Here is a 26,904-nt window from a genome sequence, read left to right as displayed (position 1 = left end):
CTTTAAATGTTATGTAAATTTGCATTACCACTAAATTTGACTGTATGTGAAAGAATTCTGAAAGAAACCACATTCCAAAAAATCTTTCTGGGGCAGCTAGATGGTGCAGTGGATAGAGCAGCGGCCCTGGAGTCAGGAGTACCTGAGTTCAAATCTGGCCTCAGACACTTAATACTTACTAGCTGTGTGACCCTGGGCAAGTCACTTAATCCCAATTGCCTCACTTAAAACAAAACAAAACAAAACAAAAAAACCCTTTCTTATGTTAATTTTATTCTACTTTTTTCATTACTGTGTTCTCTCCACTCCTGCCCCTTGGGTTGGCATTCTGTGGCCTCCCAACCCCCTATTAAAAAAAAAAAAACTTAAAAAAAAATCCTTCAAGTGAAAGCAGAACAAAAAATCTGGAGAGACTACTACCACTGTGGCCTGATTGGGAGGAGACCTTTGCCCCACTCTGCCTACCTGCCCCCATATCCAGCACCTACATATTCTTCTGCCCCGCCATGGTCAAGTATGTCGAGTCTGTACCCAGCCCCAACTTGTCACCCATTCTCTTCTGTCTGTGTCTGTGTCAGGCCCTGATATGTCTGCCATCCCTCCCTACTCCTGGTGTTCTTTCTGTTATTGCTTCTCTGTCCCTGGCTGCTACCTGTCCAGCAAATTTGCTTTATATAAACATCTCTTTAAGTAGAGATCTGCTTGAAAAATCTATTTGTAGCAAGAACTGTCTATATAAATGTAACCCATGTGTCAAAAAAGTCTTTCTCACAGAGACTGTCAGTGTCTCTTTAAAATCACAAGATGTTTGGAAAAATAGCTCATGTTGGCCTTTTTGAAGTGACAGTTGAGAAATGTTTTACTAAGAAGTGCTTCTCCCTAAGGAGTCAGAAAGAAGGTGATGTGTTTTTGAGCTCTAAGGAGCTCTGAGGACTTTGTGGAGAAGACAAAGAGGGAAGAAAATGACGTGAAACTTCTTCTATATCAAAACTGTTGTAAGTGATGTGTTACAAAGAAATCTTACAAAATTGAGGAGCTTGCAAATACTGTATATTTTTTAATTTTAATTTTTTATGTTAAACACCAAAAAGTGAGCATTTTTCACTTACAAAGGACAGAAGAAGATAATTTTTGGTTTTGTTTATGCAAAACCTTTTTAATTTAATGTATTCAAAATTATCCACTCTGTATTTCATTATGTTCTCTATCTAATTTTTGGTAATCAATTCTTCCCCTCTCCATAAATCAACGTGTAGCAGCCATCCAGTTTGTCTGTTACTTTCTGATTTTCCTTCTTTCTTCTTTAACTACTACTGTGACCTTTTTTCCCCCAATCCTATCACTAGCTCCTTTCTCTCTTTTAATCTCTACCCTGCTCCCTTTCCCCCAGTTGAAAAGAAGAAAAGCAAAATAACTTTCTAACCAATATTTATAGACAAGCAAAACAAATCTACACATTGGCCATACCTGAAAATTTTTGACTTATTCTTCCCCTTGAGTTTATTACCTCTGTCAGGAGATGAGCAGCTTGCTTCATCATCTGCTCTTTAGAGTCATAGTTGCTCATTACATTGATCAGAATTCTTCAGTTTTTCAAATTCATTTTTCTTTAGCATATTGTTTTTATTTTATAAATGTTTTCCTGGTTCTGTTCCTTTTATTCTACATAAGTTCATACAAGTCTTCACAAGTTTCTTTGAACCATCCCTTTGGCAATTCTTATGAAGCAACAATATTCCTTTACATTCATACACCATCATGTTTTCAGCTATTCTCCATTTTGGAGGGATTAATGTTTTTTGGAAAGACTGTTTTTTTGTAATTATCAAAGTGAGGCCAAAGAAAGAAGGACCAGTTAGCTTACTTCCCAAGAGACTGAATTTAATTCTTATATTGAGGAGAAATATAAGGAATTTTAAGTTATTTCTCTGAGATCTGGAATAAACTGGACAATGTGAGGACCAGGTTGTCAGAAAAATGAAGAGTAGCTATCTATTATATTGAGGGTTCAAGGTAACTGGCTGTATGTTCCCCATGGACAAATATTGTAAATCATATGCTAGTCTTCATATTTGTTATAGGTTTCATTGCTGAGTAAGTTGTATATATTTAGTAATTTTAATATTTATTCATTGAGAGACAAGGAAAGAAGTTTCTACAGAGTATTTATTAATAAATACTTAATGACTATATGACCCTGGGCAAGTCACTTAACCCTCATTCCCCATCCCCACCAAAAAAAGTAAAAAAAAAACACTTAATGAATTGAGGTAACAGCTTGAGCTAATTAACGAGAGAATGCAAGTTTAATAGGAAATTAATTTTATCCCTAGATTTCAAAGAGGGAGGGGTGTCAAAGGGAGAAGTCTTCGCACTTCACTCTTCACACTTTCAATATGTAAGAAAAAAAGGGAAAACCCTTGAATATTAAATCTATAGTACTACTTAATAGGAAGTTTCTTTTTAATGTAAAATATAATTTTTCTTGGGACTGAACAGTACTATGAATTTTGAAATCACAGTTAAGAAATGTGACACATATTATCCCTTATTTCAGATTCTATGGCTTGGTGGGAAAAGCATCACTTTGGAGGCAGGAAATTAAAGGTTCTAATCCTGTCACTTAATAGTTCTGTGACCAAAGGGGTATGATGCCAGATGGCAGTGTAGCGGGAAGAAGTACAGCAGCCTCCTCACCAAAAGTCCTGTAAATAGATCTAGAAAATGCACTAGACCAAATCTTGGTGGAGAAATCCAAGAAAAAGTCACAGTGAGTCATTTTTCCAGCCCAGGTGTCAGCATCACGCTGTAACTTCATGTGGGATGCAGAAACAAGTGCCAACTGGCAGCATTGTTGCTCACTACCCAGACCCAGGTTACAACTCTTCAAAGAGGAAGGCACCTGTGCCCTAAGGGTGGCAGTAAAATGGTGAGGAGTTGTTGAGAATTCCCTCTAGGCTGGGCAGTGTCCAAAAGCAAGAAACAGTAGTGTGGCTCAGACTTGGGGAGCAGAGCAGGGTCTTAGTTCTAACTTCAAGCCCATTTTGAATCTTGCAGTGGTAGAAATCCCAAATCAAAAGGAAAGTTGTAGTTTGAAATAGCAGTGCTTTTCAACTGACAGGTAAGGTTTGAGTCCAATAGTAGTCTGTTGTTACTTAGACCCAAACCTAGTCAAAAATTTGCAGAGCTCAGACCACAGCGTTATTCATTAGACTTTACTCTACATCAGACCCCTTTGGGAGCACTGATAATTTTCAGGTCTTCAGCCTGAGCTGTCTCTGAGATACTGGAATAACAAAACTCAGTACCCCAAGAAAGTAGCAATACAGGACCAGCCCAGACTCTATGCCACACTGCGCTAAATACTGGGAATATAAATATAAAAATAGTCACTGTTCCTCGGGTTGGGGAAGTGGTAGAGAGAGCAACAGCACATAAAAAGAATCTGAAAAATTGTGGGGGGGAAAAGGTAAATGGTTTGAGGAAGGCAATGGAGTAGCAATGAAGAGATGTCTGATTTGGGTATCTTTCTTAAATGGCAGTTCTGGGAAGAGTCCTCTTACTTCCAGTTTAAGAGAGGGGAGTGCCAGGGGGCAGAGAGTACTGATGAAGTGTGATTTCTAGAACTGAAGTGATCTTGCAGGATGAAGAGTTTCCTGCTGTATGACAGAGAAGTCTAGAGGAGTGAAGCCTGTTGCTCAGAGACTAGCCCTATCATAAAACCTGAAGTAAAGAAACAATTTGGAAGAATGAAATAACCAAAAAAAGAATCACCATAAAAAAGCTATATGGCAATGACATTTAGTACACAAACCCAAAAGAAGAGATCATTCCAAAGGATCTGTAAGCAAACTTCAAAGAAATACTCAGCTTGGGCATAAATACAACTAAAGTTCCTGAATACATGAAGAGTTTTTAAAAAAGAGTGTTAAATGCTTTAATAAATGAAATGAGAATAATATAGGAAAAAATTGGAAAAGAAATGAGAGCTATGGAAGAAAGATTTGGAAAGGAAATTAGTAGCTTGGCATAAGAGGTATAAAATCTTTCCCAACCAGCAAATTCCCTGAAAATTAGAATGGACCTCATGGAAGTCAGTGACTCCAGAAGACAACAAGAAATATTAAAACCGTCAAAAGACTGAAAAAAATAAAATAAAATGTAAGGTATCATAAGAAAAAAACAATGTACCTGGAAACATATAAGGAGAAAAACATTTTAGAATCTTTGGAATAACTAAAAGCCATTAACAGAAAAAGACTTTAGACATCATATTTTAAGAAATCATAGGAGAAAACCTCCCAGATCTCTTAGAAGACAAAGTTGAAATAAAAAGAATCCACCAGTCACATCCTGAAGGAAACTCCAAAGTGAAAACTGAGGAAAATAATTGCACAAATTCTCAATTCCCAGATCAAAGGAAAAAATACTGCAAGTATGCAGAAAGAATTCAAGTGCTGAGGAGCCACTCACAATTTAACAACTGTCATCGTGCTGAGACTATAGAACTTGTAATAACGTTTTCCATAAGGCAAAAGATACAGGTTTACTGCCAAGAATAACATACCCAGAAAAACTGACATAAATCTACAGGGGGGAAAAATGGATTTTTAATGAACTAGAGGACTTCCAAACATTCCTGATGAAAATATCAGCTGCTGTGTAGTAACTTCAGAGGTCAGACATAGGAAGTAAGAGAAACATAAGAAAGTAAACGTGAATGAACAATGATAAGGAACTAAAGGATAGACTCCTTACATACAAATATGGGGAGATGATACATACTTCCCCATATAAACCCTATCTTCATCAGGGTCATAGAAAGAATCTAATTAAGGGCAGCTAGGTGGCGCAGAGGATAAAGCACCAGCCCTGGATTCAGGAGGACCTGAGTTCAAATCCAGCCTCAGACATTTGACACTTACTAGCTATGTGACCCTGGGCAAGTCACTTAACCCTCGTTGCCCCCCCCCCAAAAAAAGAGTCTAATTAGATAGAAGGCCTGAGATTGGCTCCATGATGTCTTGATGATCTTAAGAGAAGAATGCAAAGAGAGAGAAAGAAGAATACATTAGGGGGAAAAGGAAAGAAAAATTAGAGACAATAATCTTACATAATCAGGGTGTGCAAGTAGATATCTATACAAATAAGGAATAAGAGAGGGAAGGGACAAGGAAGCCAAGATGGCAAAATAGAGGTAGCAACTCAGCTGATATCTCCCAACTTTTTCCTCGAAACAACTTTAAAATGACATGTCAAATCGAATTTTGGAATGGCATAGCCGACAAAAAGGTCAGGATAAGATGTTTTTGCATCCCAAGACAACTTAGGAGGTCTGCAGAAGAGGGCTGTGACACTAGTTTGAGGGCCAGCCCAGAGCAAACACGGTGGCAACAACAGCAGCATTAACAAGAACAACTTCAAGAGCTCTCAGCCCAGAGAAACTGGTTAGAAAAAGATTATAGTGACTCTGAGCTGATACTGGGACCAGTATCTGGAACTGTACAATCACATTAAACATTTCTGTGTTAGTCATGGTGAAAGAAGAATCAGAACACAAGGGAAAAACCTCAATAAATAAAAAAAAATAACCAAAAAGTAGGAACAGTCATAGTTCAATCTATATTCAGAATCCACAGTTCTTTTTTCTGGTTGTGAAGAACATTTTCCATCATGAGTTCTTTGCAATTGTCTTGGATCATTGCACTGCTGAGAAGAGCCAAGTCTATCACAGTTGATCATCATACAATGTTGCTGTAACTGTGTAAAATGTTCTTCTGGTTCTCACTTCACTCAGCATCAGTCCACTTAAGTCTTTCCAGGTTTTTCTGAAATCAGCCTGCTCATTATTTCTTATAGTACAATAGTATTCCATTGCATTCATATACCACAACTTGTTCAGCCATTCCCCAATTGATGGGCATTCCCTCGATTTCCAATTCTTTGCCACCACAAAAAGAGCTTCTATAAATATTTTTGTACATGTGGTTCCTTTCCCCTTTTCTATTATCTCTTTAGGATACAGACCTAGTAGGGGTATTACTGGGTCAAAGGGTTTGCACAGCCCCATAGCCCTTTGGGCATAGTTCCAAATTGCTTGCCAAAATGGTTGTATCAGTTTACAACTCCACCAACAATATATTATTGTTCCAATTTTTTCATAGCTTCTCCAACATTTGTTATTTTCTTTTTTTGTCATATTAGCCAATCTGATAGGTGTCAGGTGGTACCTCAAAGTTGTTTTAATTTGCATTTCTAATCAATATTGATTTAGAGCATATTTTTATATGGCGATAGAGGAAAGTAGACTTTTGAGGAACGATAGGATAGGATAAAAAGAGAGAAGGATAAACAGAAGAAACCACCTTGAGGTACTACATCACACATATCAGATTGGGTAATATGACAAAAAAGAAAAAAGGACAAATGCTGGAGGGGAAATGGAAAGATAGGTACACTAAATAATCACTGTTGATGGAATCGTGACCTGATCTAACCATTCTAGAGGACAATTTAGAACTATGTGCAGAGGATTATAAAATTGTACATGACCTTTGATCCAGCAATAACACTACTAGGTCTGTATCTCAAAGAGATCAAAGGAAAAAGCACTATGTGTATGAAAATATAGTTGCTCTTTTTGTGATGGCAAAGAATTGGAAATTGAGGGGTGTTCATCATTTGGAGAATGGCTGAACAAGCTAAGCTGTAATATATGATTGTGATGGAATATTATTGTGAAAAAAGAAATAATGAGCAGAATGGTTTCAGAAAAACCTGCAAAGACCTAATGAACTGATAAAGAGTAAAGTGAGCAGAAATAAAGTTTTTTTTTTTTTTAAGGAATAAGGAGGGGAGAAGTTGACACATGAACCTCATTCTGATCTGAACTAGTCAAAGGAGGCAAGAATAAGTATAACATTCATGCGAGTTGCATACAGAACTCTTTTACTCAGCAGGGAAAAAGGAGGAAGAGGGAGAAGGGAAAATTGCAGGGTTAAAAAAAGGATATATTCATCCCAAAACTAACAAACTAAACGATAATTACCTAGCTCTTTATAGTTTCTTTTTGAGGTGGCAAAGAATGGGAATGAGAGGGGAGTAGGTGCCACTAAAATTGGAAAAATGGCTGAAGAAATTATCATATTAATGTTATGGATTACTATTATGGTATAAGAATGATGGCAAGAACATAGGACACTTGCATGGACTAAGGCAGAGTAAAGTGAATTGAACCAGGAGAACAATTCATACATTGAATGACTTAGGAACTCTGATTGGCATAATGTCACCCACAATTTCAGAGGAGTAATGATGAAACATTTACTGCTTCTAGGTAGATAAAAGACGAAGTATAGAATCTCTCTCACACACACATATCTATACATATATAGGTATAGGTGTATGTGTTTTTGTTTTTCATTTCGGACATGGCCAATGTAGAAATTTGTTTTGCCTGAATACATAGATTTCTAATAGGATTTATTTCCTTTTGTCCTCAAGGGGGTGGAACTTAGAGGGCAGGGGGAGTTGGAGGGGAAGGGAGAAAAAGTGCACTTTTGCTGGTTGAAGAAATATTTAATTTAAAAAAAATAGCTGTGTGATCCTGGGTAAGTTACTTCTTTGAGCCTCAGTTTTCCCAGCTTTAAGAAATATTTTGCATATTCTTTTTCATAGGATTACTATTGAATGAGACAATATTCTTGAAATGCTTTATAAAGCCATAAAGTATAATGTAAATGTTAACGTTATTGCATCTGGTTTTAGTAATTAGAAGTTTGCTTAATTAATTCTACCTGACTTTTTTTCCAGACAACAAGTGAAAATCATGCACTGTATCCTATTCCACTTGTGCAACTGTTTGCCTGTGTTAGCTGTGATTTGGCTTGTACTCTGAGTGCTTATTTCAGTTCCATAAACAGCAACCTTCCTGTAAACCTTATCAGTGAATGGCATGAATTTTTTTCTGAAGGCATACACAATTTACTTTTACCTCTTTTGGTGAAGATTACAGGCAAGTAAAAGTGAAGTGTCCTGTTCTTGAAATGTAGCTTGATATTAATGAGATTTAATTTATAAAGTTATCTATAATTTATGGCTATAGATTTATCTATGAAAATTCAAACTAAAACAAATTGAAATGGTATTCTAAATGTTTGAAGTGGTATGGGAAGGGTATGATGAAGAATGCTGAGACCTGAGGTATAAATTATAGCAAGTTGTGTTGCTTTTTATAGCATTCAGAAAATATAATAATAATTTATAACATAGGAGTTGAACATTACCTTACAGAAAATTCTTCCTAAAACAATTGCAAGAAGAGAGAATAGGAGAAATAAGCCCTTTTATTTTTTCCCCCAAATTTAGTATTTTTAACATTCTTTTAAAAATTTTGATTTCTAAATTTTCTCCTTTTCTCCCAGCCTTCCCTACCCACTGTGAAATCATGGCAATGATGAATAATTCCCTATTAGCCTTTCAAAAAGAAGGCAAAAAATAGTGAAAATTATACTTTAATTTACACTCAGAGTCATCAGTTCCCTCCAGTGGTGGATAGCATTTTTTCATCATGAGTCCTTAGAGTGTCTTAAATCATTGTATTGATCAGAGTAGCCAAGGTCCTTGATCATCATTATAACAATGTGGTTACTGTGCACAATGATCTGGTTCTTCTCACTTCACAAGCCTTTTATTTTTAACATGACAAAAATACTTACCTCTCCTACTTAAATGGTTTTTGTTTGTTTACTAAGGATGACATAAATAGTTGCATTAGTTCTAAATTCAAAGGTTGGCTTGACTTGACCACTTATGCCATGGATGTGTTAGTCTTGTTTGAATTTTCACAGAAATGCTGTGAAAAAATCTCTTGCTGTCAGTGGCTAGTCAGTAGCCACCGTGTGGTACATGGCTTTTTCAAATCACTTTCATTTCTTTTGAGTCTACAGAATATGAGTAGGTCCTTGTTAAGAAAAAGAAAAGGAGGTAGAGGGACAGTCTGAAGCAAAGAACTTTGGTGTTATCCCAGAGGGTGCATGTGGCATTTGGTTGTTCAGGAAATTTCAAATTTTCTATGCCTTATATACTCCAGGAGGGCCTACTCTTAGGAGTGTGTGTTTTGTTTTTGTTTTTTCAAATAAAGCACATATTGGTATATAATTGTTAGTTGAGTGGGAGAGAGGAGGATGTTACAAGGTTGAATTTTTTTTTTTGGTGAGCCGTTGGGGTTTAAGTGACTCTGCTCAGGGGCACACAGCTAGTAAGTGTTAAGTGTCTGAGGCCACAGATTGAACTCAGGTACTACTCACTGAATTCAGGGCCAGAGTACTCTTTATCCACTGTGCCATCTAGCTGCTCCAATAGGTTGATTTTTTAAAAATATAGGTTAGGGGCAGCTAGATGGCGCAGTGGATAGAGCACCAGCCCTGGATTCAGGAGTACCTGAGTTCAAATCCGGCCTCAGACACTTAACACTTACTAGCTGTGTGACCATGGGCAAGTCACTTAACCCCAATTGCCTTACTAAAAAAAATATATATATATACGTTAGAACTTCTAGGTCTATATCCCAAAGACAGCCAGAAAAGAGGGGAAAGGACCTATTTGTACAAAAATATTTATAGCAGCTCTTTTTGTGGTGGCTAAGAATTGGAAATCAAAGGGATGCAGTGTGCCTATCAATTGGGGAATGGTTAAACAAGGTGTGGTATATGATTCTGATGGAATGTTGTTGTACTGTAAGAAATGATGAGCAGTGGGGCAGCTAGGTGGCGCAGTAGATAGAGTACCGGCCCTGGATTCAGTAGGACCTAAGTTCAAATCCGGCCTCGGACACTTAACACTTACTAGCTGTGTGGGGACCCATGGGAAGTCACTTAACCCCAATTGCCTCACAAAAATAAATAAAATAAAAATTAAAAAAAAAAAAATGATGAGCAGGATGCCTTTTGGAACAACTTTGAAAGATTCTACACGAACTGATGCCAAAGTGCAAGTGAGCAGAACCAGGAGAACATTGGCACACAGATAATCGCAAATATTGTACATGAAGAACCTGTGAGATGACTTATGCTATTCTCAGCAAATACATTGATCCAAGATCATCCCAAAGACTAATGATGACCCATACTATACCACCTCCAGATACTGAGTATTATTGATAGAGACTGAATCATGCTATTTTTCCACTTCATTTCTTATTTTCTTTTATTCGAGTCTTGTAGCAGATGACTAATATTGGAAACTGTTTTTAACATGGATAGTTGCCATGTAGTATAACCATACACACACATATAGCTCTTAGGAAGGGGGAGGGAGGGAAGGAAGAAGGAAAAGAATTTGGAAATGGAAACTTTAAAAAATATTTTAAAATGTAATTGGGGAAAAAATAAAATTATAACAAAAAAGTCATAGGGTGTGGAGGTGAGCAATACAGAGTATGTTAGGGCTTTTAAAAGATATGAATGAGGCATTGATTAAGCACTTAGTAGTGCAAAACTTTGTGCTATTCACACCAATGGAAAAAACTGGCCTTGCCTCTACTTATTAATAAAAAAAAGATATAGCTTGGGGGAAAAATGAATAATAAATGAATATACGTGTGTGTATGCGGGGGAGATTACATCAGAATATTTTGATGGGGGACAAAAATTATTGCAAAATTAAGTTGAATAATATTCATCTGAAGTCTTAATTAGAATATTTTAATTTAGTACAGAACTTTTTAAAAAAAGAATCAATAGCTTAAAAACACAGTCGAGGGTCATAATATTGTATTTGTATCTCTAGGTAACAAAACTCATTTTATGTTCATTTATTTTGTATTAATAAAATTCCACAGCTGTCAATTTATTTTCTCTCAAGCATTAATTATAGTAACTGCCTCATGGGATCTTTTTGTTTTGTTTTGTTTTTCTTTTATTAGAGGAAAGCAAGGATACAACTGAAACATCTTTTCAGAATTCAGTGCTGATACCTTTGGGCGAAACATTAACATACATCTCAAAGGATCAACTGCTCAATAACAAACTCGCCATTAGACTAATACCTGACCAAAAGACAAACCTTCCTGAACGTCTCCAGACTTTGTTAAATACACTCGCCCCATTACTTCACTTCAGAGCTAGACCTGTGCAAATTGCCGTTTATCATATGTTATATAAGTAAGAATTCAATGTATTGATTATGTTAGGTTTTGTTTAGTTTTCAACCTTTGAAAAATGTGCATGTGTGTATCATTAGTTTTTCCTTCATTAAAAAAGTTGGATAACTCAGATCAGGTTTAGTGAAAATTTAGAGAATTTAAATTTATTTGGTCTAGAGGAAACTTCATACAATAAATTTATTTAGAAGGTATATTAAGTGGAAGAAGAGGTGCTGTATTTCTAATACAGTGCTAATTTCTATAAAGTAGTTCATTTTAGAAATTAGTTCCAATTTTTAGGGAAGTTGCATTGAGATCTGTACTATGTCAATGTGAATTTTAAGTATTTAAGTGAAGATATTTTAAATGATTAAAATAGCTAGAATTTTTATAGTGCTTTAAGCACTTTACAGATATCTCATTTTATCCTCCCAACAATCCTGGGAGGTAGGTGCTATTATTATTCACATTTTATAGATGAGGAAAGTAGTTTTTAAGTGACTTTCCCAGAGTCACACAACTAGTAAGTGTCTGAGGCCAGATTTGAAATAGTTTTCCATACTTCAGGTCGAGCAGCATATCTGCTGCACCCTTTAGATGTTCCTGCTTTTAAAATCATAGAATTATTTATAAAATTAATCATAGAATTATTCTAGAAATGGAAGGAGCCTTAGAGTTGTTCATCTAATCCTTTCCCTTCTTTTGACTAATGAGGTATTTTGAATCAAAGGCTTACTTTTAAGCACACATTAATTTCTTTGTAATGTTGTTGCTTAATAGTTCTTTAAAATAAATATTTTTCTAAGCAAATTATTTGAAAAAGCAAACTTAATGATGTTAAGATGAATAAATACTGAATTACATGGCCTTAAACTATATTCACATTGACTATGAGTTAATATTTAGTAGCAAAGATGTTGTGTTTTTATGGTTTTAAAAGAATATTTGTTTTCTCTTTTAATTTTAAAATATGCTGATATATTTTGTTTTAAATAGCAGATACTTCCCAACAAAATGTAAATGAACTACTTTGAAAAGTAAATTTCCAAAAAATTGTTAATAGAGAAGGGTTTGTGGGGTGGGAGAGAGATGTCCTTTCACTTTAATAGGAAAAGTAAAAACAAAGTTTTATTGCCTCTCAGGGTTGACCTTATTTACATTTTTTACTGTATTCATTGTGAAAATAATATTGGTTATTCAGCTTTCTTCATTGTAAATCATGTCATACAAGTTCTAGTTGTATGGTATCTTAAGCTACATTATGTGCATTTGCATAGTTTGGAAAATTTATCCCTAAGGATTATTTAAATTTACTGTTCTAATCTAAAATAGAAGTTGTTAATCTTGTGTATGAGTACAAGTAATCGTACAGAAAAAAAAAAATTTAATGCTTCTTCCATCCCTTAGGTTGATGCCTGAATTGCCAAGATTTGATGATGATGATCTTAAATCTTATGTTGATGAAGAAGAAGAACCTGCCTTGTGAGATTTTAAAAATTTTATCTTAATTGTACTCGAATCCTTTTAATGTCTTATAGTTGCTTTTAAAATTCCCATTCAATAAGTTATTGTTCTTAATATTTTGCAAATAGATCACATCGGTATAATTTATAAGGTTTTGTGTCCTAGGGTTTGTGACCCATTATAACTCTTACCTTGGATTTGGAACTTTGCTTCTTAATTTAGTTCAGAAATTTCTTTATAGGTTAACAGAAATTTGGCTAGATTTTGTTGTTGTCCTAGACATGAGATTTCATTAAGTGTACATAAATCTGGGTTCCTCTGTAGAGGAAGTCCCTTTAATAGTGCACAGAGGCTACCTTCTAACAAACCGCTGTCTTTAGCAGTTGTCAGGGTTGCTGAGAAGCTTCCATCACTGTCCAGTGTCACATAGCCAATATGTGTCAGAGGCAGAACTTGACTCCCAAGTTTTCCTGAATCCAAAACCGGTTCTTGATTCACTGTACCACAGTCTCTTCGCTAGCCTTATGTAAATTCCTTAGATCAAATGAACTAGTATTAATTAAATACCTACTACTTACAAGGCATTGATACTGAAGATATAGATTAATAGAAGAAAAGGACTGTCCCCTAGCCCTCAAGAAGCTTAGAATATAGCTGCAAGATAAACAGAAGCATAAAAAAGTTAAGATAATTAAATAGTTTAATAAAAGTTCAAAAAAATTACCAAGTGAATTACAAAGTAACTTCTGAAAATTTAGAGGAGTAAATCATAGCCTCATAGAATCATAGATAAACGGCTACACACAGCTTCAGAGACCATCTACTGTAATCCTCTCATTTTACAGATGAGGAATCTGCATACCAGCGAGGCACATAAGTGTCAAAGCTGAGATTTGAACCCCGGTTTTTTGTTTGTTTGTTTGTTTTTTCAGTGAGGCAGTTGGGGTTAAGTGACTTGCCCAGGGTCACACAGCTAGTAAGTGTTAAGTGTCTGAGGCCAGATTTGAACTCAGGTCCTCCTGACTCCAGGGCCGGTGCTCTATCCACTGCGCCATCTAGCTGCCCCATGAACCCCCATTCTTTGACTCCAGAGCCAGTACTATTTCTGTTGTGTACCTCAGGTACATCAGTAGTAAGAAAGATATTACAAGAGAGGGAGAAATTGAGCATCTTGAATGCCTGGCAAAGGAGTTGTAGAGACATAGAGTTTTAGAGAATAAATGAAATATCTAGTCCAGACTTCTCATTTTACCGATGTGAAAACCAAGGATAGAAAGGTTGTAATTTACCTAAAGGCATCTACACAGCTAATTAGTGGAACCCAGGTTGGTTTTTTTTTGGGGGGGAGGGGTGTTGTGGGGTTTTTTTTGGTGAGGCAATTTGGGTTAAGTGACTTGCCCAGGGTCACACAGCTAGTAAGTGTTAAGTGTCTGAGGCCAGATTTGAACTCAGGTCCTCCTGAATCCAAGGCTGGTGCTCTATCCACTGCACCACCTAGCTGCCCCTGTTTTGTTTTGTTTTTACTTCAGTCTTTAGTCCTTCAATAAAGGACTGCCTTTCTTTCATCTTACTGTATAAAGTTATCTGGACTCACTGAAAAATTTTTAATAAAGGTATGATGTGATTATAGTGGTACTTTAGAAAGAATTTTCAGGATGAAAATTGGAGTAGGGAGAGGGAGGTGGGGAGAAAAATTGAAGGTGAGGTCAGGTTTTAACTGCAGTAGTTTAATTATTAAGTAAGATAGGCTGTTTAGTATTGGAAATAATAATAAGGAAGGGAAATTTTCTACTTTAATTATATCACTCTTTTTACTGTCATATTTAACCTGAATTTCTCTCTGGTAGTATAGCTTGATATTTTACTACTCTTCAATACAAATTTTCCACTTAAATGAAGTTAGTCTCCTTCATATACAATATGCCAAGTTCATTTGCATTTTTTCATTCTTTCCTCTCTCTATTAGTTTCTTTGTTTTTTTGGTGCAGAATGTTCTTTTTACTCTGCTTATCCAGATTCTTCTAGACACGAGTACAACTCTTCTAAGAATTTATCTCTAACTACTTCATACTTTTCAGAATTATTTAAAACATAGTTTTTATACCACATAGCTTAATAGTTAATTTATAAACTGTATTGTTTTCTAAATTTCTTTTTTGTCCAGAAATTTTTTCTTCCAAGCTAGATTTCATTAAAGACAAGTATTGAGTTTTATATTTTATTTTATATCCCCCAAAGTGCTCAGCACATAGTGGGTGTTCTATAAATACAAATACACACACATATATATATATATATATATATATTTTTTTTTGTTATAATAGTATCAACTTCAATTAAATAACTTTTTTTATTCTTTTGCAATAAAGAATATTAATTTAATCGGTAGTAAGTAAATATTGAGATCTTTATGTATATTTTTGAATATAGTCATAGGTCCCAACATCCTTAGAATTATAGAATGATAGAGTTGAAGGAACCTTATACTGGTCCAACTACCTCATTTTACAGATGAAGAGAACTGAGGCCCAGAGAGGTGAACAGATTTAATCCCAAATCACATAGTAGCCTAGATTCTTAGTCTGGTACTACTTTTGCTTATTAAGTAACACTGTCTTTGAAACCTCTTTGAACTCCATATGTAAAATAAGGATGTAAACCAACTATTTGTTTTTGTTTTTGTTTTTGTTTTTTTGTGGGGCAATGAGGGTTAACTGACTTGCTCAGGGTCACACAGCTAGTAAGTGTCAAGTGTCTGAGGCCAGATTTGAACTCAGGTCCTCCTGAATCCAAGGCCAGTGCTTTATCCACTGTGCCACCTTAGCTGCCCCCCAACTATGGTTTTTTAATTCTTTTTTTTTGGTGAGGCAGTTGGGGTTAAGTGACTTGCCCAGGGTCACACAGCTAGTAAGCGTCAAGCGTCTTGAGGCCGGCTTTGAACTCAGGTCCTCCTGAATCCAGGGCAGGTGCTCTATCCACTGTGCCACCTAGCTGCCCCCCAACTATGGTTTTGTTTTGTTTTTTTTTTTTGCAGGGCAATGGGGGTTAAGTGACTTGCCCAGGGTCACACAGCTAGTAAGTGTTAAGTGTCTGAGGCTGGATTTGAACTCAGGTACTTCTGAATCCAGGGCCAGTGCTTTATCCACAGTGCCACCTAGCTGCTTCCCAACTATGGTTCTTTAATGAACATTAAAAACACTAGACAATCATAGGATCATAGACAAAAGGGATTTTAGAACTATAAATGGGAGGGAATTGAGGGGTCATGTGGTCCCAACACCTTTTTAGGATTAAAGAAACAATGGAGGGGTGGCTAGGTGGTGCAGTGGATAAAGCACCGGCCCTGGATTCAGGAGTACCTGAGTTCAAATCTGGCCTCAGACACTTGACACTTACTAGCTGTGTGACCCTGGGCAAGTCACTTAAACCCCATTGCCCTGCCAAAAAAAAAAAAAGAAACAAACAAACAATGGAGATTAAATGACTCCCCATGTGTCATACAGATTCTCAGTGGTGGTTTTGTCATCTTTTTTTTTTTTTGGTTGGGCAATGAGGGTTAAGTGACTTGCCCAGGGTCACACAGTGTCAAGTGTCTGAGGCTGGATTTGAACTCAGGTCCTCCTGAATCCAGGGCCAGTGCTTTATCCACTGTGCCACCTAGCTGCCCCTTGTCTTCTCTTTCTGAAACCACCTAAAATGACTTCATATTTAATAAGAGGGAAGGGAATAAGCATTCATATAGACCTACTATGTGTTAAGCATTTTACAAATATTATCTAATTCAATCTTCATAACAATCCTGCAAGATATTATTCCCCTTTTACAGATGCTGAAATGGAAGCAGAGGTCAAGTGATTTGCCCAGGGTTACACAGCTAGTTTCTGAGGTTGGATTTGAACTCAGGTCTTTCTGACTGAAGGTCCAGGGCTCTAGGAACTTAGCCACCTAGCTGCTTCTTATCTAATTAGATACCCTGATACTTAATATTAAAAGACTTCAAAGGGAATGAATGAAAACGGGATTTATTTGCTTACTATGTTCCATTCACTATCCTAAGGGCAGAGGTAGAGCTTACTTCTTTAGATTGAATATATAGAAACCTCTTCCTTTCGCACATTATCATATCTTCATTTTTGTTGCAAGTGAATCAAGAATTGGCCTTAAAGAGCAGCTAGACATTATTTGGTAGTTTCTTCATCAGACTCATACTTACTTGACTATACATGTTGTATGGCCCCCGTAGAATGTAAACTCCCTGAGGGCAGGGATTATATCATTTTTGAATAGTAATATGTGTTACACATAGTAGGCCCTTAATATTTGCTTGTTACATTGAATTCAATTTAATCACCTGAGAAATTTATTTTTGTGTTTCTTTCATAGGGCTGGTATTTATTTCTTTAATAATGTGTTCACAATTGGGAAATCAGTCCTCTTCATTCCCTTCTCACTCCTACCCCCACCTCCACCCCCAACCCCCAATTAACCCCAAAAAAGGAGGGAGAGCAATAAATATCTGAAATCCTGAAAGTTGTGTCTTTGTGGTAGGAAGGCATGGCACACTTAATATGATATAGTGGAGAAAACAGTAAATTTAAAGAGGTGTCATTGGATATTAGGAGTTCTCTCATCTCTAAATTCCAACATTCTTCTAGACTAAGGAAGATGGGAGCCAGGAGTAGGACAAAATTTATTTCATCCATTCTCCTTTCACATTGAGAAAAACATTGCCAGTGAATTGGCCAGCATTGATCTTGGAGAGGAATAAAGTTTGAATCTTTCTCAATCTCAGTGAATATTAAGTCTGAGAGGAGGTTTCCAACTATTTGCTCTATGATAAAAATAAGATAATTTTTTCATATGTATAACCTTATATAAAAATTCCATTCCTCATCCTGATAATGGGTTTTCTGAGTCTGTGCCAGTGAGTAATAAACTTTGGCATTTCTGGGCAAGCTAGAAATGCTATGTGTACAGGCCTACTTATGGTTTTTATGTCTGTCATTTGAGGGCCAGCCAACCTAAGTTATGTAAGGCTTATAAATAACTTACTTGCATTGATGAATTTTTTGATTGTAACAGCTCCAGAAGACTATCCATCAAATTATAGGAGGGTTGTGATCTATGTCAGTGGAAGAGTGCACACTAACCACGTCATGAATCCTTAAATAACTGAAATATGTTATTCTCCTTGTGATAATTATCACAATAATGCAATACTAATGGCCATTATAAAAGACACTGTTTTCCTTTCACTATTTTAAGGGGTTAGGTATCAAGACTATTATTTTCCCTTCTTTAAAGCTTCCATACAGTTCAAAAGGAAATAACCTTATTAAGGTGATGAAAGTTTTGGTTTGGAACTAACTAGTCTCCAAACTTGCATAAATTGCCCTTCAGTTTGCATAATTGCTTTATCTCTTGAGTTTAAAAATATAACTTGAGGAGACCTAAGAGCCAAGAAATATGAAGGATTTAAATAATGGCAAATTTGGTAGCAAATTGGTTTATAGAAAGATTTAAATTTTATAAAATAATTCATAATCTATAATTTATCATTAATTCCTAGGTCACCACCTATAGCTTTAATGACTGTCCTTGGCGTCTTGGAAGATTTGCTAGAAAATATTCTGGAGTGTTACCCTGTTGGAGAGTTTGTAGTTATTCAGCCATTGAGTGAGGAGTTCTGCTATGTTTTGGGGTATCTCCTCACATGGAAATTAATACTTACTTTTTTCAAAGCAGCTACATCTCAGGTATGTCCAAAATTATTACCTCTGAGTTATTTCATAAGATCATAGATCTAGAGCTGAGGAAAAACTTCCCATCTAGCCTCAGCCCCCTCATTTTGCAGATGAGAAGACTCAAGTTCATGGAGGTTTAAGTGACTAGCCTCAGGTCACACACAAGTGGTCAGTGTTGGAGGTGGGATTTGAACCCAAATACTTTGAGTGACTTTTTCCCCACTGTTAAGATAACTCACTTTTATCTGTTTTTGTTTCCCATTGTAATTTAATCTGTAATTACTAATAAATAATTTTGTCTCCATCAGCTTCGTGCCCTTTATTCATTGTACCTCAGAAGAACAAAGAGTTTGAATAAGCTTCTGTATCACCTGTTCAGACTTATGCCAGAAATACCCACCTATGTAGGGCCAGCCATTGAGCTCTCAAATAAGGAAACTAAAACATTCTTTACAGAAGAGCTCCACTTACATGTTAGAGGTCAGTAAAGTATATTGTTTTTATTCTCTGTTCTTTTATGAAACTAGCTTCAGATTTAGGATTGAAATATGCTTTTTTCCAGAGAAAGACCTTACATTTTTTTTATTATAAAAGTATTTTATTATTTTCTAGTTACAAGTAGAGCTAGTTTTCAACATTTGTTTTTATAAGATTTCTAGTTTCAAATTTTTCTCCCTTCCTACCTCCCCCTCCTTTCCCCCCTCCCCAAGACAGCTAAGTAATCCGATATAGGTTATATATGTACAATAACATTAAACATATTTCTGCATTAGTCATGTTACAAGAGAAGAATCAGAGCAAAAAGGAAAAACAACAACACCAAAAACAAGAGAAATAGTATGGTTCAATCTGCATCTAGATTCCATTGTTCTTTTTTTCTGGATTTGGAGAGCAGTTTCCATCATGAGTCCTTTGGAACTATCTTGGACCATTGTATTGCTGAGAAGAATCAAGTCTATCACAGTTGATCAACACATAGAAAGACCTTACATTTTGGGGAAACAGCTTTTTCTTTAGTTTCAAAATAAGACAAATCATAATTGCTGACAGAAAACTGACAGAATTTCTCATCTAGGATAGGAGATACCTATGATACTTGGTTCTATACAGAGTCTGGGATTGAGATGGTTATTGAATGTGGTAAATTCTGAACTCTTTGGCATGCTAAACCTGCAATATTTTATGAGGTAAGAGCTAGGTGTGGTGGTGGTAGATACCTATAATCCCCACTTCCAAGGAGGCAAATGCTCATAAAATGTCTTGAATTGGGAGTTCTGAGCTTCAGTGGGCTAATAAGCCAGTCAGGTGTTGGCATTAAATCTAGCGTCAAAATGGCAAGCCTCTGGGAGTGGGTGTTAGGATTGAATCAGGTGCTCTAAGGAAGGGAGAACTGGCATAGGTTAGAAAAGGAGCAGGTCTCCCCTGCCTGATCACTAGTGTCATTGGGCCCATGAGTAGGCACAGCATTTCTAGCCCAAGCTAAATAAGTAGACAACTAATCTTAAAAAAAAAAAAAATTACTAGATATACTAAAAATGACCCCCATATACCTAGATATATGGCTAGATGAGTGATCTTTGGGGAATAAGATGTATTGCCAAAACCTATGGAACTAATGAGAAACTTAAAAGCATGCCAAACAGTAGGGATCTAAATATGAAATTAGGCACAGATAGTCACCTGAAATTATAAATAGGTAGGGGAAAAAGAGATGTAAGACATGCCAGAGAAAATATTCCACTTCTCTGTTAGATGTATGTTTTCATTTCATGTGTCACAAAAGTGTTCTTTTCCTATTCTCACTTAATTGATATTTTTCACCTATACCCATTTGAAAAAAAACAAAACAAAACTTCACCAGTTTGGTAGATAGTTGAGTCATATTTAAAATGCAAGATATTGAGACGGTCTTATTGAAGCAGTACTAATGCCTTTTGCATGCCATTTAGCTCCTTTAATTACAATTACTAGAAATTTAAATCTTTTTTTTTAATGGATCTGTGATTTTCTCATGTATGGACTCCCCAATGTGAAAAACCAGCTAAAATAACAAATGTCCTCTGAATTAGTAGGTAAACACAGGAGGCATCTCTACTAGGAGATAAATGTATTGGCGCATCTTAGTTGCCAAACATTAAATTTGGCTTTTACATGGTTCTTGTTTGTTTTTGGTTTTTTGCAGGGCAATGGGGGTTAAGTGACTTGCCCAGGGTCACACAGCTAGTAAGAGTCAAGTGTCTAAGGCTGGATTTGAACTCAGGTCCTCCTGAATCCAGGGCTGGCGCTTTATCCACTGCGCCACCTAGCTGCCCCTACATGGTTTGTTGTGAAGACAAAAACATCAGCTGACAATACGGGGAGCTAGATTTTCTGAAATGAACATCTTCTAGATGTGTGTGTATATAGATAGATAACTAAGACTTTTTCTCCTCCAGAGACAGGAACCCTTTCATCTCAGATTCCCCACTTGGCTTGTTCTGTCTATCAAATCACATTAAAAGATTTGCCAGCTATGGTTAGACTTTGGTGGAATAGCTGCGAGAAGCGTGTTTTCAATGTTGTAGATAAATTTACAAGCAAGTATGTGAGTAATATGCTTTCCTTTCAAGAAATAGCCTCTGTGCAAACAAGTACACAGCTATTTAACGGCATGACGGTTAGTATTATCTTTTAACTTCTAATATTATCTATATCTCTAATTGTAGTTTTAAAATTTAAGTTGAACTTTTGTGAACATTACTTTTGTCTTGTTTTTAAAATGAAAGACTGTTTTTGTGAGCATATCATAACTAGAATATAATATTGATTATAGTGGAAAATCAGTACCTCATTCATTCATATAATAAATTGAGTACAATGTAAAAGGCTTTGTTACATCCTATGTTTCTGGGCTTCATATCTGGACATTACCAGCTCCACAATTCTACCTATTAATAATTTCTTCTTCCCTCAAGGCCTAGCTTTCCTAATCCTTTCAAGCTCAAAATAGCCTCTTCTTTTTAAATGTCATATCATATGGTCTGGATATCTCCCTATCCTTTATATAATATGTGGATCTCCCATTAGACTTATAAGATCCTTAAAAGCAGGAACTATTTTTTATGTTCCCCAGCACTTGTCATGGTGACTTGCATACAGCATAATAATATAATATTTACAAAGTTATATGATTAAATATCTATTAAATACTTCTTGCATAGTATATTGACATTTGAGTCTGTCATCAAAGAACTATATAAATGGCAAGTACATTTAACCCTATGATTTATTTATATATTTACATTCATGTGTATTGATTTTTCTTAAGTAAAGAATAATGGTTTGAAGATTGCTGGGTTTTTTTCTTCCAGGTAAGAGCTCGCTCTACCACAAGAGAAGTCATCGCTACCTACTCAGTTGATGACATATTTATTGAACTTATCATTCAGCTTCCTTTGAATTATCCACTTGGCTCAATAACAGTGGAAAGTGGAAAAAGAGTTGGAGTGGCTGTTCAGCAGTGGCGTAACTGGATGCTACAGTTAAGCACATACCTCACTCATCAGGTGAATTTCAATTTCGTGTCTATTAGCTTTCCAAAGTAAATTAGAACTTCTTTTAATGGAGAAAATCCATCAGCTCCCAAAAAGTGGGAAGCCATTTGAAAAGCAAACAGTTTACAAAACTTAGAGTTATGATTATAGCTAAGCATATTCAATTATCTAAATCTTAATTTGTGAGGTCTAACTTGAAAAATAACACCAGTGACATGATATGTATACTGACATTGTACTTTTCTTTTTTTTGCTAGAATGGAAGTATTATGGAAGGCTTAGCATTATGGAAAAATAATGTGGACAAACGTTTTGAGGGTGTTGAAGATTGCATGATCTGTTTCTCAGTCATTCATGGTTTCAACTATTCTCTTCCCAAGAAAGCTTGCAGAACATGCAAGAAAAAATTCCATTCAGCCTGTTTGGTAAGACTAGGAAAAAAAGTTCAAGAATACTGTAAAGGATGTAGTATTTCAGATAAAAACAAAAATGTTGTCAGTATTACCTCAGATTTCTTAAATTTAATTAATGAAGTGGAGTCATATATAGTTCTAGTAGACTGGTAGTATTATTGAACTTTATAGCTATTTCATCAATTATTTATTTTACTATTTCAAGTGACTAGTCCAAAAGAATCAACAAAGAAAAGGTATCTTATACATTTTAGTTGTATTTTGTTTGTATGCTTATGTAGATTTTGTTATCTATTTTCACTTAGTAGGAAGTTTCATATTAGAGATGAAAGTGATAGTCCTACATATTTTTAAGTCTTGATACGTGATGCAGTCTGTGACAGTAATGTAGAGCAAATCTCTTTATTATCTTGATTTTCGGTCTAGAAGAAAGCAACTTTAGTTTTTATTGTCTTTAATTTTTTTTTTTTAATATTTATCTTTTGCAGTACAAATGGTTTACGTCTAGCAACAAATCTACTTGTCCACTTTGCCGGGAAACATTTTTTTGAGGAGATTGTTTCATTCAGAGATTACTGAAGTTGCTCTGTCACTCCCATCAAACATTTTAAGTGCTGAAGAAACCATTTTCATATGACCATTATTTCTGAAGAGGATCACCAGAAAATTCCATTGGTTTTTATGATGATCCTAAAATCAGGTTTACTTGCCTCGATATTGTTTTGTAAAGCATTTGGAAGCTTTCCTTTGGCATAAAATATTGGCAAATTTACAATGTAAAAAACTCAGTTTATTTTAATTTGAATATTAAATAAATTTGAAAATAACGAATTATAGAATTTGTCTACACGGGAATATTACTTAATTGTAGCATGCTGACAAACTTGGTATTCAGATTCCAAATATGTGAGACATATCAAAGGAGGCATTTGAAAAGGATTACAGATAATTGTAAGACTAAAAATAGTTCTAATTATGCTAATATAATTTTGGGGCAGCTAGGTGGTGTGGTAGATAGAATGCCAGGACTGGACTTGGGAAGGCTCCTCTTAATGAGTTCAGATCTTGCCTCAGACACATACTGTGTGACCCTGGTTAAGTCACTGAACTCTTGTTTGCCTCAGTTTCCTCATCTAAAATTAACTGGAGAAGGAAATGACAAACTACTCCATTATTTTTGCCAAGAAACCCCCAAATGGGGTTACAAAGAATCAGATATAACTGAAACCGCTGAACAACAAAAAATATAACTTTAAGTTTAAATTTTAAAATAGGCAGCTATTTTAAACTTTATTTTTCTGTTCTAAATCCTTTTGTTGGTGGAGGGGAAGAATTTCATAGATGAAATATATTTGTCAGTGGAAATAAGCAGTATGCTTTCAGAGGCTTTGAGGATGGGACATCTCTCAACAATGAATTCATCCTTTCAATCTCTCATCTCCTTTGTGTTTAATTTTTTTAATTGAATTGAATTTAAAGAAGCTTTTTTGAAATCCAAGATTACAAAATGGAGGAAAATTAAGAGGTGTTATAATGTGACCTCCGTTTTGTCAAGTTTTCTTTTACCTACCAAAAACTGGGACCAAGGTATAAAAAAATAAAATTTAAAAACCTACTAATTTTGTCAACTTTTAGCAGCATAAGTTATTTAAAACAAAAAGAATCAAAGTGCATAAGATGTCTTCAGGCATTTGTGAAATACTCGTATACATTATGACTTCAAAAAATCAATCTCATTTCTGTCATAATTAAAGTTCAGGAGTCAAAATATCAATAACACATTGGTAATAAACATATATAAGATATAGCACTTTTACAACCACAACTCTATTATAGTCTGAAAATGGATGTTATATTTGGGGAAAGAATTCTCCCAGAATCTTTACTGATCTTCTGTTTGACTTCAGGAGTCAAAGTAATTTTTAAAAATAACTTTCCTGAGATTCATTGTTCACAGTTCATTTATGGGATGAATAGAAAACATCTACTTTTTATGGCTATAACAAAAATGTAGTGGTTTTACTTTTTAGACCAATGCTTGTTAGTGTATCATCTTACTCTGTAAAGATAAAAAGTATTTTTCTAATCAAGAATAACATTTCTATAATTGTGTTAAAGTGTTTACTGTTGAAAGTTTTAGGTTATTTGTATAAACACAACATTTAAATTTCATAGTACTAAAAGTCCATCCAAAAATTGGTCCAAAGAACTAAAACCCAAATGTTCTTAGTGTGGGAAAGAAATTACATTATACACTGTAAGCCACTTTGTCATATCAATGGCATGAAATGCCATCAATCCTATGTCCATTTTAGAAAGGATAGGCCTGTTGGAAAATATTTTTTAAATTAAATGTTAGTATTTTTTCCAATTAACTAGTTTATTTTCCCTCCTCAGTCTCCCACAAATCAATAATTATAAAAATGATTTAAAAAACAACACCCCACCCCCAACCTTCTAATTTAAATCCATTGCCTCTCTTGCAGAATATGGGTAGTAATGTGCTTTCTTTTTGGTCCTCTAAAATAATGGTTTGGCATCCATAAAATATTCAAATCCAGCTACACATACTGGTGCTGTGATCCTGGAAAAATCACTTACCCTTTCAGTGCTCTCGATAACTCTCAAGATTCTAAATTGCAGAAGATGGTGTTAACCTGCATTCATAGAATTTGCTCATCCTGGAGTTCCCTATAACATTGAAATCATAGGTCTAGACTCTATCTCTGTCCTATCACTCAAATCCCTTATAAACTATGAAGAAAAACCCACAATAACATTTAAAAAAGATGTGATTTCAGGAGAGGAAAAATTGTTTTGCAGTTTTAAAAATTCTTTTTCTAATGAAAGTACATTTATATATGTCAGGGAACAGGAATGGTTAAATTTAATTCAGGTGATTATTACATATACTAGTGTGGACAAGAATCCCTTAGAAAAAAATGGAGTAATAACCCTCATAGTTAATAAAAGGGTGAAAAAAGCAGTACTACTGGGGTATAATCTCAAAAATGCCAGAAAAATGTGTTGAATACAAGGCAAACCATTCAACAACAGTAATACAAATTTATGCACCAACTATTGATGCCAAAGAAGCCAAAGCTGATCAGTTCTATGAAAAACTAGATATTCTAGATTTAACACCAAAAAACAAAAACAAAACCTACATTCATCACTTTAGCAATGCTAAAGTAAGAAATCAAAAGATGATTGGCATAACAGGCCACTTTGGCCTTGGAGTACAAGATGATGCCGGGTAGAGACTAATAAGAGTTTTGTCAAAATAACTCACAAGTCATAGCACATACTTTTTCAACGACTCCATAGGTGACTCTACACATGGACATCACCAGATGGCTGATAGCAAAATCAGACTGATTACATACTTTGCAGCCAAAGATAGAGAAGCTCTACCCAGTCAGTTAAAACAAGAGCTGGAGCTGACTGTAGCCCCAATCATGAGCTGCTTATTGCAAAATTCAGACTTAAATTGAACAAAGTAGGGAAAATCATTAGACCATATAGGTATGGCCTAAATAACATCCCTTATGAATTTGAAGTAGAGATGATAGATTTAAGCAATTAGATCTTGCTAAAGTGCCGGAAGAAGTATGGACAGAGGTTTGTAATACTGTACAGGAGGCAGCAACAAAAACCATTTTAAAGAAAAAGAGCAATAAAGCAAAATGGCTGTCTGAGGCTTTACAAAAAGCTGAAGAAAGAAAGTGAAAAGTATAAAGGAGAAAGGGAAGGATATACCCAACTGAATACAGAATTCCAGAGAATGGCATGGAAAAATAAGGTTTTCTCAAATTAGAAATGTAAAGAAATAGGACACTAGAATGGTAAAGACATCTCTTGAAGAAAATTAGAGATATCAAGGGAATGTTTCAAAAATGGGCATGATAAAAGACAAAAAACAATAGGGACTTAAGAAGAGGTAGCAAGAATATTCAGAAGAACTATATATACAAGATCTTAATATTAACAGTTACCACAATAGTGTGGTTGCTGATCAAGAGCCAGACATCCTGGGCAATAAAGGCAAGTGGATCCTAGGAAGCATTGCAAACAGGAAGGCTAGTGGAGGTGGTGGAATTCCAGCTGAGCTATTTAAAATCCTAAAGATGATGCTGTTAAAAGTGCTGCACTTGGGGTGGCTAGGTGGCGCAGTGGATAAAGCACTGGCCCTGGATTCAGGAGTACCTGAGTTCAAATCTGGCCTCAGACACTTGACACTTACTAGCTGTGTGACCCTGGGCAAGTCACTTAACGCCCACTGCCCTGCAAAAAAAACAAAACACCCCCAAACAAACAAACAAAAAAGTGCTGCACTCAGTACACTGGCAAGTTTGGAAAACTCAACAGTGGCCACTGGATTGGACAATATCACAGAACGTTCAAGCTACTAGAACAATTGTGCTCACTTCACATACCAGCAAGATTATACTTAAGATTCTTCAAGTTAGGGTTCAGCAATATGTGAATTGAGAATTAACAGAAGTAGAGGCTGGTTTTCAAAGAAGCAGAGGAACCAGAGACCAAATTGCCAACACTGGCTGTATCATGGAGAAAGCAAGGGAGTTCTAGAAAAACATCTTGTTTGT

General features: G+C 35.5%; 1 protein-coding gene across 1 annotated transcript in view; it reads left to right on the top strand.

The window, feature by feature from the left end:
* Positions 1–23,450, top strand: part of LTN1 (listerin E3 ubiquitin protein ligase 1) — an 81,611-nt gene extending 58,161 nt beyond the window's left edge. Inside the window, 9 exon segments of the mRNA XM_043992978.1 lie at positions 7,813–8,014; positions 10,925–11,162; positions 12,551–12,625; positions 18,177–18,363; positions 18,660–18,831; positions 20,787–21,007; positions 21,702–21,896; positions 22,142–22,309; positions 22,786–23,450. Of these exon segments, the coding sequence (XP_043848913.1) occupies positions 7,813–8,014; positions 10,925–11,162; positions 12,551–12,625; positions 18,177–18,363; positions 18,660–18,831; positions 20,787–21,007; positions 21,702–21,896; positions 22,142–22,309; positions 22,786–22,848 (1,521 nt within the window). The 3' untranslated portion in view covers positions 22,849–23,450.
* Positions 23,451–26,904: the final 3,454 nt, after the last annotated feature.

The sequence above is a fragment of the Dromiciops gliroides genome, chromosome 3, assembly GCF_019393635.1.
Source record: "Dromiciops gliroides isolate mDroGli1 chromosome 3, mDroGli1.pri, whole genome shotgun sequence".
In the NCBI taxonomy this organism is placed as follows: domain Eukaryota; kingdom Metazoa; phylum Chordata; class Mammalia; order Microbiotheria; family Microbiotheriidae; genus Dromiciops; species Dromiciops gliroides.
This window is presented reverse-complemented; position numbering and strand designations above follow the sequence as displayed.